The 17,073-nt window shown below is 29.0% G+C and overlaps 5 protein-coding genes and 2 pseudogenes across 7 annotated transcripts in view; 1 reads left to right on the top strand and 6 right to left on the bottom strand.

Annotated features, from left to right (window-relative positions):
- Window positions 1–134, bottom strand: part of LOC113365847 (breast cancer type 2 susceptibility protein homolog) — an 8,345-nt gene extending 8,211 nt beyond the window's left edge. Inside the window, exon 1 of the mRNA XM_026607392.1 lies at window positions 110–134. Coding sequence (XP_026463177.1) covers window positions 110–134 — 25 coding nt within the window. The remainder of the gene's footprint in view (window positions 1–109) is intronic.
- A 188-nt stretch (window positions 135–322) lies between these two features.
- LOC113368430 lies at window positions 323–1,335 on the bottom strand (annotated as a pseudogene).
- Window positions 1,336–2,418: 1,083 nt separating this feature from the next.
- Window positions 2,419–5,075, bottom strand: LOC113368429 (sorting nexin-6-like). 3 transcript variants are annotated; one of them, XM_026609976.1, is made up of 12 exons: window positions 4,961–5,075; window positions 4,461–4,556; window positions 4,222–4,392; window positions 3,969–4,090; window positions 3,736–3,904; window positions 3,467–3,626; window positions 3,280–3,404; window positions 3,108–3,217; window positions 2,964–3,036; window positions 2,879–2,896; window positions 2,657–2,766; window positions 2,472–2,600 (listed from the first exon to the last, which is right to left on the bottom strand). In XM_026609976.1, exons 1-12 carry the CDS (start codon window positions 5,039–5,041, stop codon window positions 2,507–2,509), a joined length of 1,329 nt encoding a protein of 442 aa, XP_026465761.1. In that variant the 5' UTR covers window positions 5,042–5,075; the 3' UTR covers window positions 2,472–2,506. The 3 variants fall into 3 exon arrangements, with proteins under 3 accessions (XP_026465760.1, XP_026465761.1, XP_026465762.1); XM_026609975.1 differs by lacking the exon at window positions 2,879–2,896 and having other exon boundaries at window positions 2,419–2,600; XM_026609977.1 differs by lacking the exons at window positions 2,879–2,896; window positions 4,961–5,075 and adding an exon at window positions 4,741–4,948.
- A 4,820-nt stretch (window positions 5,076–9,895) lies between these two features.
- On the bottom strand, window positions 9,896–11,968 carry LOC113365841. The gene is made up of 2 exons (XM_026607386.1): window positions 11,874–11,968; window positions 9,896–11,782 (listed from the first exon to the last, which is right to left on the bottom strand). The coding sequence occupies exon 2, from the start codon at window positions 11,708–11,710 to the stop codon at window positions 9,896–9,898; it is 1,815 nt and encodes a 604-aa protein (XP_026463171.1). The 5' UTR covers window positions 11,711–11,782; window positions 11,874–11,968.
- Window positions 11,969–12,046: 78 nt separating this feature from the next.
- LOC113365839 lies at window positions 12,047–13,051 on the bottom strand (annotated as a pseudogene).
- Window positions 13,052–13,662: 611 nt separating this feature from the next.
- Window positions 13,663–16,044, top strand: LOC113365838. Its single transcript, XM_026607383.1, has 3 exons — window positions 13,663–13,964; window positions 14,188–14,620; window positions 15,533–16,044. Exons 1-3 carry the CDS (start codon window positions 13,746–13,748, stop codon window positions 16,042–16,044), a joined length of 1,164 nt encoding a protein of 387 aa, XP_026463168.1. The 5' UTR covers window positions 13,663–13,745.
- A 609-nt stretch (window positions 16,045–16,653) lies between these two features.
- Window positions 16,654–17,073, bottom strand: part of LOC113365831 (breast cancer type 2 susceptibility protein homolog) — a 7,790-nt gene continuing 7,370 nt past the window's right edge. Inside the window, exon 10 of the mRNA XM_026607376.1 lies at window positions 16,654–16,727. Coding sequence (XP_026463161.1) covers window positions 16,654–16,727 — 74 coding nt within the window. The remainder of the gene's footprint in view (window positions 16,728–17,073) is intronic.

Genomic DNA, 17,073 nt, shown 5'->3' with positions numbered 1-17,073 from the left:
ATCGATAAAGGGTTAAACTTTCGGCTTGAATACGGGATACATACAGATACTTTAAATTTGTTTACTGATTCAAAACGAAATGACCAAGATAAAAAAATTAGTAATTTACTTCGGGAAGTTCGTAGTAATAACATGTTAATTTAATAGTATGGCATTCACTAAAAACGTATATATTCTGTATTGTTTATATTTGTTTAACAAAGATTTTACAACATGAAATATTCAATTTTTAAGTATTCTCTTGTCTATTTTCCTGTAATGTGTATGTAATGAAACAAGGAAATACCTTATGTAAATATTTTATTTATTACATAAAGGCTTTGTATTATACAAATAATTTAAGCCATACCCATTGCTGGTAAGACAGATGGTACTTCAGGCTTGGGAACTTTGCTCTCACTGCTCGGTACTGTGGGAAGTGGTTCTTCTTTAGGATCGACAACTGAAACATTATCAGGAAGTGGTTTCTTGGGACCTTGTTTGCCTGCAGGGTCGAATGGAACATAATTTTAACTTTAATTCCTAACACTCCTTGCCTCAACAATACGTGACGGGTGGCTGTGTCAACATAGTCATTGCATGGATCTCCTGAGTGGATCATGAGTCCATCAATGAATTTCATTGACTTGGCACGTTGTCCTCTGAGTTTTCCGGAAACAACTACTTCACAGCCTTTAGCTCCAGATTCCATAATGAAACGCAATACACCATAGCAGGCACGTCTTACAGCCAAACCTCCGATAAGTTTGTATCTTAAAGATTCAGCTTGAGCAATTGCGCACAAACCTCTGGTAGCAACCTACAATAATAAAGCATATTAATAATAAGAAACAGCTTTCATTAGTCACAATCATGCACTAGCAATTAACTCAAAATAACATTATCATTGACATACTTTTTCAGCATATAATTCGACGGAGTTATCAATGAAATTGAAACGCTTTTGAACTACTGCAGTAAGTTCACGAATACGTCGGCCCTTCTCTCCCAAGACATTTTGTGTTCTTGTTGCCATGATAATGATTTCAGTTCGGGTTGGGGTAACTCGAACCTCGACTCCGGAGTACCCATCTCTGCCAATTCTCTTGTCAAAAACTCATTGAGCTCAGCTTTGAAAACTCCGTCAGCTACGAACTAAAACAGAAATAACTAATCAATCACTTAGAACGTTTTGATATCTTTGAACATGTTTTTCGGTCGTATAGGTTATAACACGTTTTACACTTATGTTTTGTTGAATAACGTTGTTCCTTAAGTCACAAACTTTACTTATATGCACGAAATTCTTACCTTACGTTTTTTGGAAATTGCAGTGGCCATAACTGTGTATTTTAGTTTCTGACAAACGTATACATTTGCAGCACGAAGAGGAAAAGAAATAATTTTCTATGAACTGTACTAAGTGGATGCCGGAAACAAAATACAGGTTGCCAACTTATCGACGTAATGGCGCGAATTATAAATCATTTTTGCTTTCCATATTAACATTCATTGTACTAAGTATTTTTTTAAGTTACTATATTATTAATTATATTTTAATCACTTTAACAAATTATTTTGTAATGAACTATAATAAATACTTATATATTTATTTTAAAAGTAAGAAAATATTAACATTTAATTTAATGCATTCTGGATAAAATCCAAAATTTATATTTAGTAAATATTTTTAATGAATTTTAATAAACTCTATTCGGCTATTAAATGTGAGATCATATTTTCAATCGCAGATTCGATTTTCAAAAGCAATCTATTACTAACTTTCACATTGAACACTTATGACCACTGCAAAAAGAAATGGGAGATAAAATACATTAAGTAAAATAAAACATTTTTATTAAAGTTCATGATACACATACATATAATACATATTCAAGTATACTCTTCTAAATATATATTCTTTTTTACCACATATTCAATATGCAAACAATTATATATAAAATGTAATTACACCACAATCATGCAAATGCAATATACAGTATCACAATTTACAAGACAATCTTTACATTAGCTTGTTAACAAAGTATAACAATAATAAAAATAGGGTTTATTTTTACATGAAATTACATGATATGTGTATAAAAAGGAAGTTTACAGAAATCATCGAAAGTTGAATTAAATTGTTTTAATTTTATATAAAATTATTTCCAAATAGGCACTTAGCAGTTGGAAAAATAGTAACTTAAACACTAGCATATATGGTGTCTGTGATATTAATCTGGAATGATTCACTGAAGTCTTAAAATAATCTTGCAACATAATAAACTTCGATTTCAGAGTTTAAGAATAATCATATGCTTAAATATAATTGGCTAATATCAATTTTCAACAAGAATAAATGTGATCCAGTACAGATTATCATGACACATTTTCAATTATAATATACATATAATAACATAATACAAAATAATTAAATGGAATATATTATAAAATAATTGATTTGGTGATTAACTTATATTTTATTATCATTATGTCCATTTCTCTATTCCTCAGGCCGAATCATATATTATTCACATTCCTTAAGACTTAATAAAGATTTACGCAGTAAATCATGTTGAGATCTAGCTTGTTTAATTTCCAATTCTGCCAATTCCACAAGGCTGAAAATCAATAATTTGTTAAAGTTGTATAAAAATTATTTACTATAAAAAATTACCTTTTTTTGAAGGCAGCTACTCTTCTAGCACGAAAACCAATAAGCTCATCTTTTCCACGAGCTGACATTGATTCAAACATTTCACAAGCTTTTGTTTGAGCAGTCTCCGCCTAAAAAAGATTTAATTTAACTAACAGTCTTTAGATAATCGAAGTTATAAACGTACAGAATACATAAAAATGTTACAATGATTATAAAAAAAAATCTTTACATAATTATTACCTCCTGTACTTCTATAGGCTGCATGTTATTGAAAAAATATGTATATAATTTTTTTCTATTTTATATTGGTTACAATCTTACTTACCGCATGAACATCTTTATTTTTTGATCTAGCCTTTTCTAAATTTCTATTTGCAGTCTCATATTCTGCCAAACATCTGCAAAAATTGGTTTTAAAATAATGTTATAATTTTAGACTATAAATTCAAAACTAGACAATCTTAATTACCTTAATCTTCTAATTAACAATGCCTTAGCTGCATTGCTCTCTCTTTGATAATAGCGTAAAGTATCGCCTAGTTTCAGATCTTGATCACTAGCCACTCGACATTCTATTTTCTGTGAAAATATGAATTGAACATTACTTTTATGTTATTACTTTTATAATACACAACACATACCCTAGCTTTCTCAAAAATATCTGCAGTTTTTGCTAGGAACTTCTCCATAGAACTACCTGTTCCATGTTCAGTAATAGAAAATTCTTTCAAAGCACATGAGATTTTAATGTAACAATCGGCCATTTCTGGAAAGTATATTGCATATGTAAAATTCATTAAATCAATCAATTTTAAACACACAACCAACCTTTATGTTTGTTAGTCATCTTAGAAGTTCTTTGTGCTGCTTCCTTTAAATTAGAATGATATTCACCCAAGAAATTATACTCAGTTTCAAAAAAGTCATTAACGTCCCTCACTGTAGCACCAAGGTAAAGTTCATCAGTTGTTTTACCTAGACATCGAACCTAGAAACAAAAATTTAGAATTAAAATACATAATTAAAACCAGACATGTTTATGATTCGAAATCATAAAATACAAATCTCCATTATTAAAGAACTAATATAATAATTACCAATCCTCCAAGATATTCCATTTTCCTTTTTGGACGTGCACAAAGGTCTTGATCATACTCTAAAAATACTTTCAAATGTGAATCATTACGAAATACTGGATGCCCTGCTAAGCGGGTGAGGAAAACCTCATGCATAGCAACAGTCTTTTTGAAAGTAGCAAGATATTCTCTGAAAGAAAATGAAAATATAAGAAAATTAATGTTTATAATTCAGTATACAAAGTTGATCATACGCCTCTAGTTCTTGTTTCATTTTAGCAAATTCTTCTTTAGTCATATTGCCCTCTCCTTCACCTAAACGTTGCAATTTTTCTCTAGAGGCATCAAAGTCTGGCCTCGGTGGGGCTGGTGGAATCTGACAAATAAAAAATAAGTTATAAAACTATTTGAAGAATAGTTAGATATTGTTTTGAACTAAATGTTAAAAAATAAAAATATATTGTACTATACTGTTTTGTACTATAGTAAACATGAATGTGAACTTACAATATAACCTGCATATTCTTCATTTTCTTCAAACCTATCATGTAACCAAATAAATTCTTCATGTTGCCTAACTACAAAAAATTCAGGCTTATTGTATCCACTTAGCGAAGTTTTTGTATGAACTGTGAATTTAACTCTATCTTTCTCAGACAAGGCATCTGATATATCAACCTGGAAAACATATTCGTAAAACACTTTTCAGTAGCATAAATTTGATAAATTTATATTATTATCAGTACTAGTAAGCAATTTTCTGCCGAAGGTGCGGCATCCGCATTATTTTGATTTCCCGGATTTTTTTCAATCACTGGACTTGAAGTATCATCCACTCCGTCCTAAAATAAAGAATTTAGTAAAGATAGTTGAAATTTATAGTACTTACAATTTAAAAATGGCAAAATATAGAAACAAAGTTATCTTTCCGCGATAAAACATTTACGCCCCTTTCTGACAAAGAACTAATAATTTAAATTGCAGTATAAACAAATCTTGCATAACACAAATCAATAACTTATTTACCATCATGTTTAAAAATTTGTTAAACCTAAATAAGATTACAAATGTTTATTTCTTGTTAGACAATTCTAATACGAATATGACGTTGACTGTCATTCATGCAGCAAAATGGTGGTTGTTGGTGGCCACAAACACTATCAAACAATGCATGTATATATTAAAAACGGTTCTCACACACATTTATCACTTTATTCAAAATGTTTTTGTTTAATTTTTTACATACCAATAGAAAAAATTTTGGATCTATATCTTTGCATACATGCCAACGATTAATATTAAAACTAGAAAAATTATCCACCGACATTTCGATATAATATGAAAGAAACTGCAGTGATGAATTTAACTTGTTGCTTATATTCGGGTTCAATATTTTTTCAGTTGTGCCATGACGAACATTTTTTTCAAATAAAGGCGCGAAATTCAATTGAATAATATTTCAAACTAATGGTGTATGGCATCGTGCCTTAAGGCAAATTGCTGGAACTTCCCGTACCCCAACAAAATATTCAAGGAATGTTAAATGTTTTCAAATAGATTATAAATAAATACTGTAACATTGTCTAATATTTATAAGAATTATATAAACCCACTAAGCCAAAATCCGTAATATTTATGTAATTTTACGCATAAAAGTTACATACTTATGTCATTTTACGTAAGATTAATGTAAGATATGTGTCATAATTTCGCCTATTTTAAGTAATGTGGATAACGTAATATGGATTACGAAAATATTTCATAATAATTACGTAATTTTTGAAAAAAAAATGACGTGGAGGGGCCCTTTTTTACACACATACATAAATACATACAGGCATATTCGTATATATGAACACACACACACATATGCGTATATGTGAACACATACATTCATGAACTTAGGAATGCGTTAGTATGTACATACATATATAATTTATATGTATGTACATACACACACACACACATATATATATATATATATATATATATATATTATCTGAAAAATAAAAGAAAAAGCACATTTATATGGTATGTTTATTTTTTCGGCATATGTACACAATTTTAACATTAGCAAATCCACAAAGTAATAAATAATAATTCACAATTTTTATAAAATAATGTAATTACATATGACATATTTATCAACATTTTCATGGCAAATGGAAAAATATACAATATGATAAATGATAAGAGAAATGCAAATTTAAAATTGAACTCGAAATAAAAATCATCGAAGTATCCTTTACAAAGACTTCATAAGTTCTTTCACTAAATATTTCATATTATGTATATATTATGTAATTAGGAATTGTATCTTCAGTTAAAACTAAATGTGGTATAAGTCTATGATATGATGTCTTCTCTACAAAAGCATTCTCGATATTTATTTCATGGCCCATTTGTGATGAAGAAATGCATCTCGGATATAAATTATTAGCTTTCGATTTTCACCTGAAATAAAAAACATGGTAATAATTTCTATTTAACTTTTAATATATATGTTTTTTTATATACTTACACAAAGCAAATGGTTTTCAAAAGGCCAAGTGATTCTGTTATAAATAATTTGTCACAGATTTTTTATTAACAATAAAATAATATTTAGAATATGAAGAATAGAATAGAAGTTATTTATATATCTAATTATTATTAGAAAAAAATTTAATAACACGCACGATCAATTTTTAGGTTAATGGAGCATTTTAGAGTAAAGATTCATGTAATTTAAGAGCCTTTAAAATAGATTTATTATAAACATATATTTTCACATATTTAATATCACTTTCACATTTAATCAGCAAATTAAAAATATTAATTTGACACTACAAAACACAACACTTAATTTAAAACACATGGCGAATAGTCCCATCTCCCATAATGCGTTTCAGGATAACTTGTTAACTTGGCATCATAGCCTAGGCTAGCGGCCGGCGGCCGGCGGCTGCCTCGCAGGATTAACGGTACTTATGTCGCTTAAGGCCGTTCATTGGTTGACAATTTCGCTCATGAAACGAAATATTCCGAAAAATCACGAGCTGTCGATCTTTATGTAATATATATGAAATAAAATCCTCATTTTTCTTACGTAATATTTTTTGCAGGCGAATTACGTAATATTTTTGTAATTATTTCGTAATATCTGATTACGTAATGTAGATTACATATTTCTTACACTAAAATTACGTAATATTACGTAACTGGTTTAGTGGGAAACTGAATTGCAAAGTTAATATTATTTATTTAAAGTATACAAGTTTTAGAACTTTAGTCAGAATTAAAATTAAAATCTGAATTATTTTCGATATACAACAAAAAAAAATTGAAAAAAATTTTTTTTTGAAAAACCAAAAAAAAATGAAACATTTTTTTTCTCAAGCAATTATTTTGTTAAAACAAGCAGAAAGTTCTTTGAATCATTTAATTCAGGCGCTTAGTTCTCTCAAAAACTGCCATTTTTAACACATTTAGCTCTGTATCTTCGAAATGGCTGGATCTGCCTTTGCCAAAAACTATAATCACCGCACTTCTCCCAATCATCACAAATTGAATGTTTTTTAGATCATTCAAATCGGACGCTCCGTTCTCTCAAAAACTCAATTTCTATTTTTTGCACACTTTGCTCTTTATCTCCGTAACGGCTGGACTGCCTTTGCCAAAAACTAATCAGCACATCTTCCTATCAATTGGGAATCGAATGTTTTTTAAACCATTCAAAACGGTTGATCCGTGCGCCCGAAAACGTGAACGAAAAAATGCGAAAATACAAAAAAACACACACACATCAATTTTATTTAGGGTATGCCAAAATGTTCAGAAACCTTCAGAACGTGGAGAAATGCAAAAAATTTCATTTTCGATTTTCGGGAAGTTAATTAAACTTATGACCTAATTTTTGCTTTTTATATATTGAGTAATATTAAATATACTGTGTATGAGATATTAAAATTAAATAGGTAGATCTTTTGACCACAAAATCATAATTGCAATACAGAATTTATATTAAATCACAGTCAATTTACAATTTCATAATGGCAAATTCGGTATTATGTGTAAAAAATATAAACGTTTATGGCAATGTCGATTATGGGCAGCCAATATATCCAAGTGATAATTGATCAAACTCAAGACTTTTGAATTCTTTTCCTTGACCTGAATGTTACTAGTATAGTTGACTTGCAAAAATGATTTAATCAATAATAATAAAAGAGCATCTACAAAAAATTTGTGTGTAAATTTGTATGTATAATTTATATTAGTTTTATTATCCTTTTTATAATGGCAAATTCGGTATTATGTGTAAAAAATATAAACGTTTATGGCAATGTCGATTATGGGCAGCCAATATATCCAAGTGATAATTGATCAAACTCAAGACTTTTGAATTCTTTTCCTTGACCTGAATGTTACTAGTATAGTTGACTTGCAAAAATGATTTAATCAATAATAATAAAAGAGCATCTACAAAAAATTTGTGTGTAAATTTGTATGTATAATTTATATTAGTTTTATTATCCTTTTTATAATGGCAAATTCGGTATTATGTGTAAAAAATATAAACGTTTATGGCAATGTCGATTATGGGCAGCCAATATATCCAAGTTTTAGCGACTACCGAACTTCAACAAACCGAGCTTTACGTTATATGCAAAATCCTCCTCATAACCCAGTGCTATTGCGAAATTGTCCATTAACAGCTTCAAGATGCAAGTCCACTGGATTAAGAAGAAAAACTAATTATGATATTGATTTTACTAAGAAGTCAACTTGCCAAAATGAAGTAAATTATCACAGATAAGAGATTATAAATTGTAATATTAGCTTGATTATGAATTCATTTCAGTACTCAAAATCTGGTGTCGGCAAGGTGAGTCGACAAGAAATCGGTCCAGCGGCAAGTAATATTCATTATATGAGACGTCTGAAGGAGCGTGTTTTTGATGATCCTCCTAGACCGATGAATAATATGATAACAGAGCATCAAAGACAATACAAGTTGAATTATTTTCCAAAAAGTTCTCCTATACCTAAACAAAATTTTACGCTGCAAAGTGAAAAAGCTGATCCATCTTTTCAATTTAGGAGTAATCAACCAGGTTATAGCAGGTTTGAAAAAAAATTGAAGTGGTAAACTTTTAACACGTGCCCCGAGGCGTGGGGTTTTTAATAGAAAGATGCTTTAATGATTCATTTATCCCTATTCCAGATATCTGGATCCTTACGCGAGTACTTCTGAATTGTCCTACGTCCCTTATACAAAAGACGACCAAAATGGGATTGCGAAGAAAGATATAATAACGTTTTACGATTTATTAAGTGGCCCCAATGGTGCCCGAGGTTCCGGTCCTCGAGTAAAGACCCATGTAAAGGCTGATACATTCAAGCCCGTGCAAGATAAAGCTGTTTTCAAAAACAAGTGCTATCAACGTATAGTTCCATTTACTATGTTTAGAGTTCCAAATTCAGGAATGACTACTGAAATTAAACGTAACTATAGCGGTCGTACAGTGACGCCGGTAAGAATTAACTGATGAACTTTAATTTTAATTTTCCGAAATAGATGCTTATGTTGTTTCCAGGAAATTCGACTTGATAATTTTAAAACTTTGTTTAAAAATCTGTGGATTTTGAATATTTCATAAACATAAAACGGCAAAAACTTTGTTTAAAAATCCGTGGATAGATATCTTAGGAAATTTTAAAAAATGAAACGGCCAAAATTTTGTTTAAAAATCGGTGGATAGATATCCTTGAATATTTCATAAAAATAAAACGGCAAAAACTTTGTTTGAAAATCTGTGGATATATATCTTTGAAAATTTGATATGTATGATATGTATTGCCAATCAAAAATCGTTACATAATTTATTGTGAAACTTTTACAGTTCAATTTAGAGGCATGCAAAGCTCCTCCAGTGCATCAATCTCCTTGGCAAGACTTATCGTCCCCTTATATGTATTGCACAGAGTATTGTCATATTGCGCATAAAACACCAGTTGATTGTATTGTTGATGTATATGGAAAACTTTAAATAAATAGAAGATGTTAACAATAAATATATTTATTTCTATAGCTTTGTACAGTTTATAATAAATAAATTAGACATTAAATTTTTTTATATACAATCAAAAAAATACTTTTAGAATGATTAATTAGGAGAAAACTTTCAGTAATTAGATGTTAACGTTTTATACTATTATTTTTTTGATATTCTAAGACATCAGCCAAAGTTAAAATAGATATTTTTCGTGTATTATCTGGAAATAAAGTTACTTTTATATTCGGTTTGTCTGGAGTGAGTAAATCAAAATGTATATCATAAACATCCTCAATGGTCTTTAATATATTGGTATCATCATGACCTTGTGATGAGATAGACCCATAATATTCTACAATATCTACAGCAAATTCATCTAATGGTAAATAATTGCAATTAATATGATTAGAACCGGGTGGTTGTTTATCCATACCATCATTATGAGGAGTATGAAAATGTTGTATGTTTATTTTTTTATTTTTGCTGGGAGAATGTACCATAATATCTGTTTCACTGCTACTAAGAGAATTATTTGATTGTTTGTCACTTGATACTGTAATTAAGGGTATCATAGAGTCACTTTGTTCCGGGAGATTATCCATTCTTTCTGCCTGTTGAATATCATTGATTTGGATTCTATCAGTAATTTTATTTGAAAAAAATTCTATAGAATGTACAGATTTTCTTGAACTACAATCAATTGAAGTTGAAGGAATGAAGGATGAGCTGCTTTGCTCAGAAAAATTATTCATACTGACTGATTTTGAATGTACACCCGTTTCTGAAAGTTCAACTTCCTGGATTTTTTCAGAAACATTTTTTGAAAAATCCTCACCGTGTATAAGTCCTATAGGAACATCATATGCATTTGTTATATTGGTTTCAATTGGTTTGGAATCATCACGTTTTCTGATCTCATTTTTAGATTGATCGAAAATAATATTTAAACTATCATCACTAGTTATTCTCTTGGGAATAATTGATTTATTTTGTTTTTGAAAGGTTGATTTATCGTATTTAGTTATTTTTTCAGAAGTTTTCAATTTCGTAATTCCATTGTTTACTAAAGGGCTGTTGAATGAACATATTAAATCAAACTCATCTGATGAGCTTTCAGTTTGATCATATGATTGTATGACTTTGCTACTCGCAGAGTACTTTAACTTTGACCTATTAAATGGAGTTTTACTTTTACTATGCTTATCTAAAATTGAAACAAATAAATCTGTATCTTCTGAGGAAGACGTGGAATTTATTTCTTCCGAAAATGATGATATTTGTTCATTGGCTTTTGAATTGCATATTTCATCGGAAGATGCTTCACATGTGCCCCACACATTTTTATTTTTATACAATCTCACTTTATGTTTAAAAGGTCTTGTATTTGGAGTTGTTTCATTTTGTTCGTCTATTTGTCTATGCTTATTTGATAAATTATTTGATGTTGCAATTTTATCTACAGGTTTTTTAGACTGTTTCTTTGAAGGTGTGTAAGATGAATTGTGAACATGATTTTTCTTATTTTCAATTTGTGCAGTTTTAGTTTTATAATTTGTTTTGTTAGTAGCAGCAGTATTTAATAATTGTTGTGACTTTGCAGGAGAGACTGATTTCTTTTCTTTAGTGTTATCCTCACTTGATAACTTTGATAATTTATTCAAGTTTTTTTTACGATGAAATACTCTTCTAAATCCATTTCGCATGCGATTTTGTTTGATATAAGCAGTTGTATCTACAGAATCAGAACTCTTAGAGTAAACAGACTTAAATGGTGGCACATTATAGCTCTGGGGTTTGAATTCACCAGAATCAGATGATGTATCGAAGTAATCATTTCGCAGAACTATTGTACTTTTGTCGTGAGAAGCTTTATCACTTAATTTTCGACCTTTTCGATTCGGGAGACCAAATTTCGAAGGTGCTTCATGGGTATCAATCCAATGTTTTATAGCATCCATGTTTTCTGATAATAATAAAATCAATATATACTTATGCAATAAAATTAAATTTTGAAACCAGTCTTGACAAATCTGAAATGTAGAATTGAGAAAGCACAATAGTAACAATTAATATTTCTGCAATACAAACTCTTAGATCAATAATAACTCCATTTATTATTACATTTATCTATATATTTTATGTTCTATTGTTTTTTGAGTACAGATTATGCAAAATGCGCCAATAGAATTTTTTGTTAATGAAAACAAAACCAAACGATTATACTGACGTTTGGATTTGAAGTGAGCAATACGCCATCTTTGTCTATACTTCTGTCATCTGTCATCCGTGTCATCCTATTCATGATTTGATACACGACATCGTTTTCCTCTTCCATCAGAATCAAAGAAAATTGCATTTTTCTTCAATGTAATCATAGATAGAAGAAAAGTATAATCTAATATATAATTTAGATTATAGTTTTAGATTATAGATATTAGTTATGATGTTGAGAAAGATGCTGAGAAAGTATGGAAGTATAGTTTCATAATTTCTGAACAAAATAATACTATCCAGATAATTTTGTATTACATAAAATTTAGTTCATATTTAATATATTTACAATTATTTTTAACCCCTACAAATCTTTTAATTACTAAATTTTTTTATAATGTATTGAAGCATAAATAATTCTTATCTTAAAGCAAATAGCGTCAATAATGAATAACAATCATAATTGTAATTATCTCAGAATAATTTAATTAATAAAATTATGAATAACATATATTGCAATTACATAGCTCACGCTTCATGCAATTAATTGTTTCTTCTGGACTCTTGATATATGGTAAATTCTCTATTTTCAAATACTTCAAATTCTTCAGTTTAATCAATTCCAAAAGTCCTTTATCAGTTACATTGCCACAACTTATAATCTCTAATTTAGTAAGAGTATTTTTTAAGATTTCCAACTTCGCCATTGCTTTATCATCAATGAGAGTACTTTTATGAAAACGAATTGCCTCAATATGTTTGCAACCGATGAAATGATCAAATCCATAACTCATTATGCTAGATTCCGTGGCATTAATTTCTTGAATATATTTTCCTTTTGGGCATTTCGGAACTTGATTGTAATCCTGCAGTTCTGTTTTCGACCCTACCCATTTGACATATGCTCCATTCCGTAACAACCATTCAGCACAAGCAATGTCTGGACCAACTTCTTTAATACGTGATTCATCTACATAATTAAATACTATGTTGAGCCATGCCCAGAAATTTCTTTTTTGTATGAAATTGTTTGAAGCTAGGTATAGATTGCGCAACTTTAACATATTTACTGTGCTTATCTTCTATTATTCAAAATATAATTACAATAGTTTCCATAATTTTTTTCGTGTTATTGCGTAACTGAAATTTTAATATGATTTGCAAAATATGAACAAATTTATAAATATGACGGAACTAAGAAAATACCAACACAAAATAGCAATAGCGCTCAAAATAAACACTAATTACTTATATCAGATTTATTTCATTAATCCACTTTTTATAATTGAAAGAACTCTTGATAATTATAAAAATAATTAAAAATATTATTTAATAAAAACAATTGGCCTAAATTGAGATTGGATTTTGTACTGAAAATTAAATCAGGATTAAATCCATATCATTTGTGTATAATGATTGAGTAATTTTTCCAATAGATTTTGAGTAATTTTCACAGACTTCATAATAAATAATTAGTTCAACTATACATTTTCTATTTAATTAGTTTAATTATTTTTTCTCAAACTCCTCGTTTTTTGTCTTCATTAAACTTAAACTTCAAAATTGTTTTGACATCTGTCAAAAATTTTGACAGCTGCGTGCGTCTTTGACAGAAAAGAAATTATTTAACAGCAGTTTAAAACTTCAGTTTATTTTTTTTCGCATTTTTAATTTAGTTTTATAAGTTATACGAGTTAAACTATATTTGGTATATTTCAACAAAGCTTATTATTAATTATTTAATTTAAATTGATAGCAAATAGATTTTATTTAACATAAGAAATGAATAACAATATAACACCTACCAAAAATGATTATTATAACGTACCTTCGAGTCCAGTTTTCAATCGTGTGAAAGTTAAAAAGATGATAAATGAATCACCATCCTTACTTAATAAGAAACAAAAAGTGCTTGAAGATTCAGCTTGCAACAAAATTCAGTCCGAAATAAGCACTCATGAGAAAAATGCAACAAATATTTCAAATGAGATATCTTGTGATGTAAGTCTTTTTTATTAAAGAAATCATTTCACTTCTAGTTTTTGAAACACCATAGCATTATTCTAGAACAACTTCTTTTTATTTGAATTCTTAAAATCACTTGCTGTTAATTGAAAACTTAATTTGTTGTATATTATGATTTTTGGTTATATATGCAATTTTTAATTTATAAGAAAAATATTGCAAATGAATTTATGTTTATGTTTCATTATTACATTCACAGAAATTGGAACAAACACATGATAATAAACAAAAGAAATATATGCTTTATTCAGAGAAATCTAAAAAGAATAATAGTCGAGATAAGATCAGTATTAAGAAAAACATTTTATCATATGCAAAATGCTTAGAGAGTTTAAATAAGACTGAAAGACAATCAAGAATGAAAGCCAAACAATTACTATCTCAAGGACTTCAAACATTTTCTGCTCTTGAAAATATTGAACAAACATCTCAAAGTAAAGAATTAACCTTAAGTAGTTCTTTAACGGATAGTGAGCTTATAACAGCAAACGATCTATTGCAAGATTTTGAAACAAAAGCTATAGATTTCAGCCAATGGACAGGTAATACAGAATTTGTGCATACATCGCCAAAATCATGTATTTTTCAAGAACAAACTAACAATGAAAAAAACAATATTTCAAAAAAGAACTGTGCTGAATAAATTTAGGTATTTTAGAAAATGAAGCAGACTTGGCCGACTTTAATGGTTTTGAATTACAGGAAAAATTAAGTGATTTTGCACTTAAAAAACATATATTTACTTTATTACCATACACGAAAACTAGAAACTGTTTTAGTGAAAATTCAGGCATCAAAAACAAAAGCACCTTATTAATAAATCCCAGTAAAAATGAACAAATAAACCAGCTCGAACCTGATGAATGCATAGATAAATTTACAGGTTTAGATAAAATTGAAAATGATACTGCAAATTATTGAGTCTCAAGATTTTTAATAACACTTGCTTGAAACAAAAGATTTCAAAAGAAAGTGATCAGATAACAAATTCAGCCAGTTTGGAAAATCATAAATCTAGTGAACATGGAAATATTACAGAATCTGATGCAGATAATATTTCTGTAAATTCTAATAAACTGTTTGAATTTAAGGAATCCCTGGCTGATGGAAGTGATATTGCCTTGGAATTAATAACTCTGGATTTGTTGGTTTTCAATCAGCTAGTGGCAAACACATAAAAATCTCAAAGAAAGCTTTAACAAAATCCAAAAAATTATTTGAGGATAATGATTCCTCAGACAACATAATTCCTATTAGTAGTGAACAAGTATGCCTAAGCAATGAACAAAGTTCTGGATACCTTCAATCAGCAAATGATAAAAATATATCAGATCCTGAAGATTTTTCAAAAAATTCATCCAATGAAGGGAAGAAAAAATACATCCCAGAGAATAATGAAATACCAGCTAATTCAAATGAATTTAGAATCCAATCAGTAGTAAATATGATGGCAAAATTGCAACATATTTTAGAAAAATCTAAAGACAATGAATTTTTAGATAAGGATGAAAATTATACTAAAAACCAAAATTGTCCTTTCATAGGTTTTCGATCTGGTAGTGGTAAAACAATTCCCATTTCTCAAAATGCTCTAGAAAAATCCAGAAAACTTTTTGAGGACGATGAAATTTCAGCTAAAGATGAAAACTCTACCAAAGATAGAGACAAAATTTGTCCTTTTGTTGGTTTTCACACAGGTAGTGGTAAACAGATTCCGATTTCACAAAATGCTTTAACAAAATGTAGAAAACTCTTTGAAGACAATGAAGTTGCTGATAAAGAATATGAAAACTGTACTAAAGAAGCAAATAGGGACAAAATTAGTTCTTTTGTTGGTTTCCAGTCTGGTAGCGGTAAACAGATTCCCATTTCACAAAATGCTTTAGCAAAATCTAGAAAACTCTTTGAGGACAGTGAAATTTCTGATAAAGAATATGAAAATTTTACCAAAGAAGCAAATGGGACAAAAATTGTTGGTTTCCAGTCTGATAGTGGTCAAAAGATTCAGATATCACAAAATGCTTTAGAGAAATCAGAAAACTCTTTCAGACAATGATTATCAATGATTGATAAAGGTGAAAATTATACTAAAGAAGTAAATAAGGACAAATTTCTCATTTTGTTGGTTTTCAATCTGGTATAGTGGTAAACAGATTCCAATTTCACAAAGTGCTTTAGAGAAATCCAAAACATTTTCAAGACAATGAAATTTCAGATGAAGAATATGCAAATTGCACTAAAGAAGTAGATAGAGACAAAATTTGTACCTTCATAGGTTTTCAATCTGGTAGTGGTAAAACTATTCCAATTTCACAAAATGCTTCAAAAAAATCCAGAATGCACTTGCAGGACAAAGAATTTTCAGACAAAGATAAAATTGTACTAAAGGAGAAGATAGAGCCAAAAATTGTCCTTTATAGGTTTCCAATCTGCTAGTGGTAAAAAGATTCAGATTTCACAAATGCTTTAGAGAAATCCAGAAAACTTTTTCTTGATGATGAATTATCAGATGAAGGTGAAAATTGTTTCCAGTCTAGTGATGGTAAACAGATTCCGATTTCACAAAACGCTTTAACAATTCTAGGAAACTCTTTGAAGACAGTGAAATTTCTGATAAAAAATATGAAAATTGTACTAAAGAAGCAAATTGGAACAAAATTAGTTCTTATGTTGGTTTCCAGTCTGGTAGTGGTAAAAAGATTCCAATTTCACAAAATGCTTTAGAAAATCCAGAAAACTCTTTCAAGACAATGAATTTCTGATAATGAATATGAAAATTGTACTAAAGGACCAAATAGGGACAACAATTGTCCTTTTATAGGTTTTTCAGTCTGGTAGTGGTAAAAAGATTCAGATTTCACAAAATGCTTTAGAAAAATCCAGAAAACTCTTTCAAGACGATGATTTATTAGATAAATGTGAAAATTATACTAAAGAAGTAAATAAGGACAAAATTGTACTTTTGTTGGTTTTCAATCTGGTAGTGGTAAACAGATTTCGATTTCACAAAGTGCTTTAGAAAAATCTAAAAAACTTTTTCAAGATGATGAATTTCAGATAAAGGTGAAAGTTGTACTAAAGAAGT

This window comes from Ctenocephalides felis, unplaced genomic scaffold (genome assembly GCF_003426905.1).
Source record: "Ctenocephalides felis isolate EL2017-DRISC unplaced genomic scaffold, ASM342690v1 CF-g0.4_SCAFFOLD_01170, whole genome shotgun sequence".
NCBI lineage: Eukaryota > Metazoa > Arthropoda > Insecta > Siphonaptera > Pulicidae > Ctenocephalides > Ctenocephalides felis.
This window is presented reverse-complemented; position numbering and strand designations above follow the sequence as displayed.

Bases quoted from the DNA above. Each gene is read 5' to 3' on its own strand.
- LOC113365838 (XM_026607383.1), top strand. From the start codon at position 13,746: ATGAATAACAATATAACACCTACCAAAAATGATTATTATAACGTACCT. The intron at 13,965-14,187 runs GTAAGTCTTTTT...TTACATTCACAG, and splicing joins CAAATGAGATATCTTGTGAT to AAATTGGAACAAACACATGA. The intron at 14,621-15,532 runs GTGCTGAATAAA...GTCCTTTCATAG, and splicing joins CAATATTTCAAAAAAGAACT to GTTTTCGATCTGGTAGTGGT.
- LOC113368429 (XM_026609976.1), bottom strand. From the start codon at position 5,041: ATGTCGGTGGATAATTTTTCTAGTTTTAATATTAATCGTTGGCATGTA. The intron at 4,393-4,460 runs GTACTGATAATA...TATGTTTTCCAG, and splicing joins CGGCAGAAAATTGCTTACTA to GTTGATATATCAGATGCCTT. The intron at 4,091-4,221 runs GTAAGTTCACAT...TTTATTTGTCAG, and splicing joins AAGAATATGCAGGTTATATT to ATTCCACCAGCCCCACCGAG.
- LOC113365841 (XM_026607386.1), bottom strand. From the start codon at position 11,710: ATGGATGCTATAAAACATTGGATTGATACCCATGAAGCACCTTCGAAA.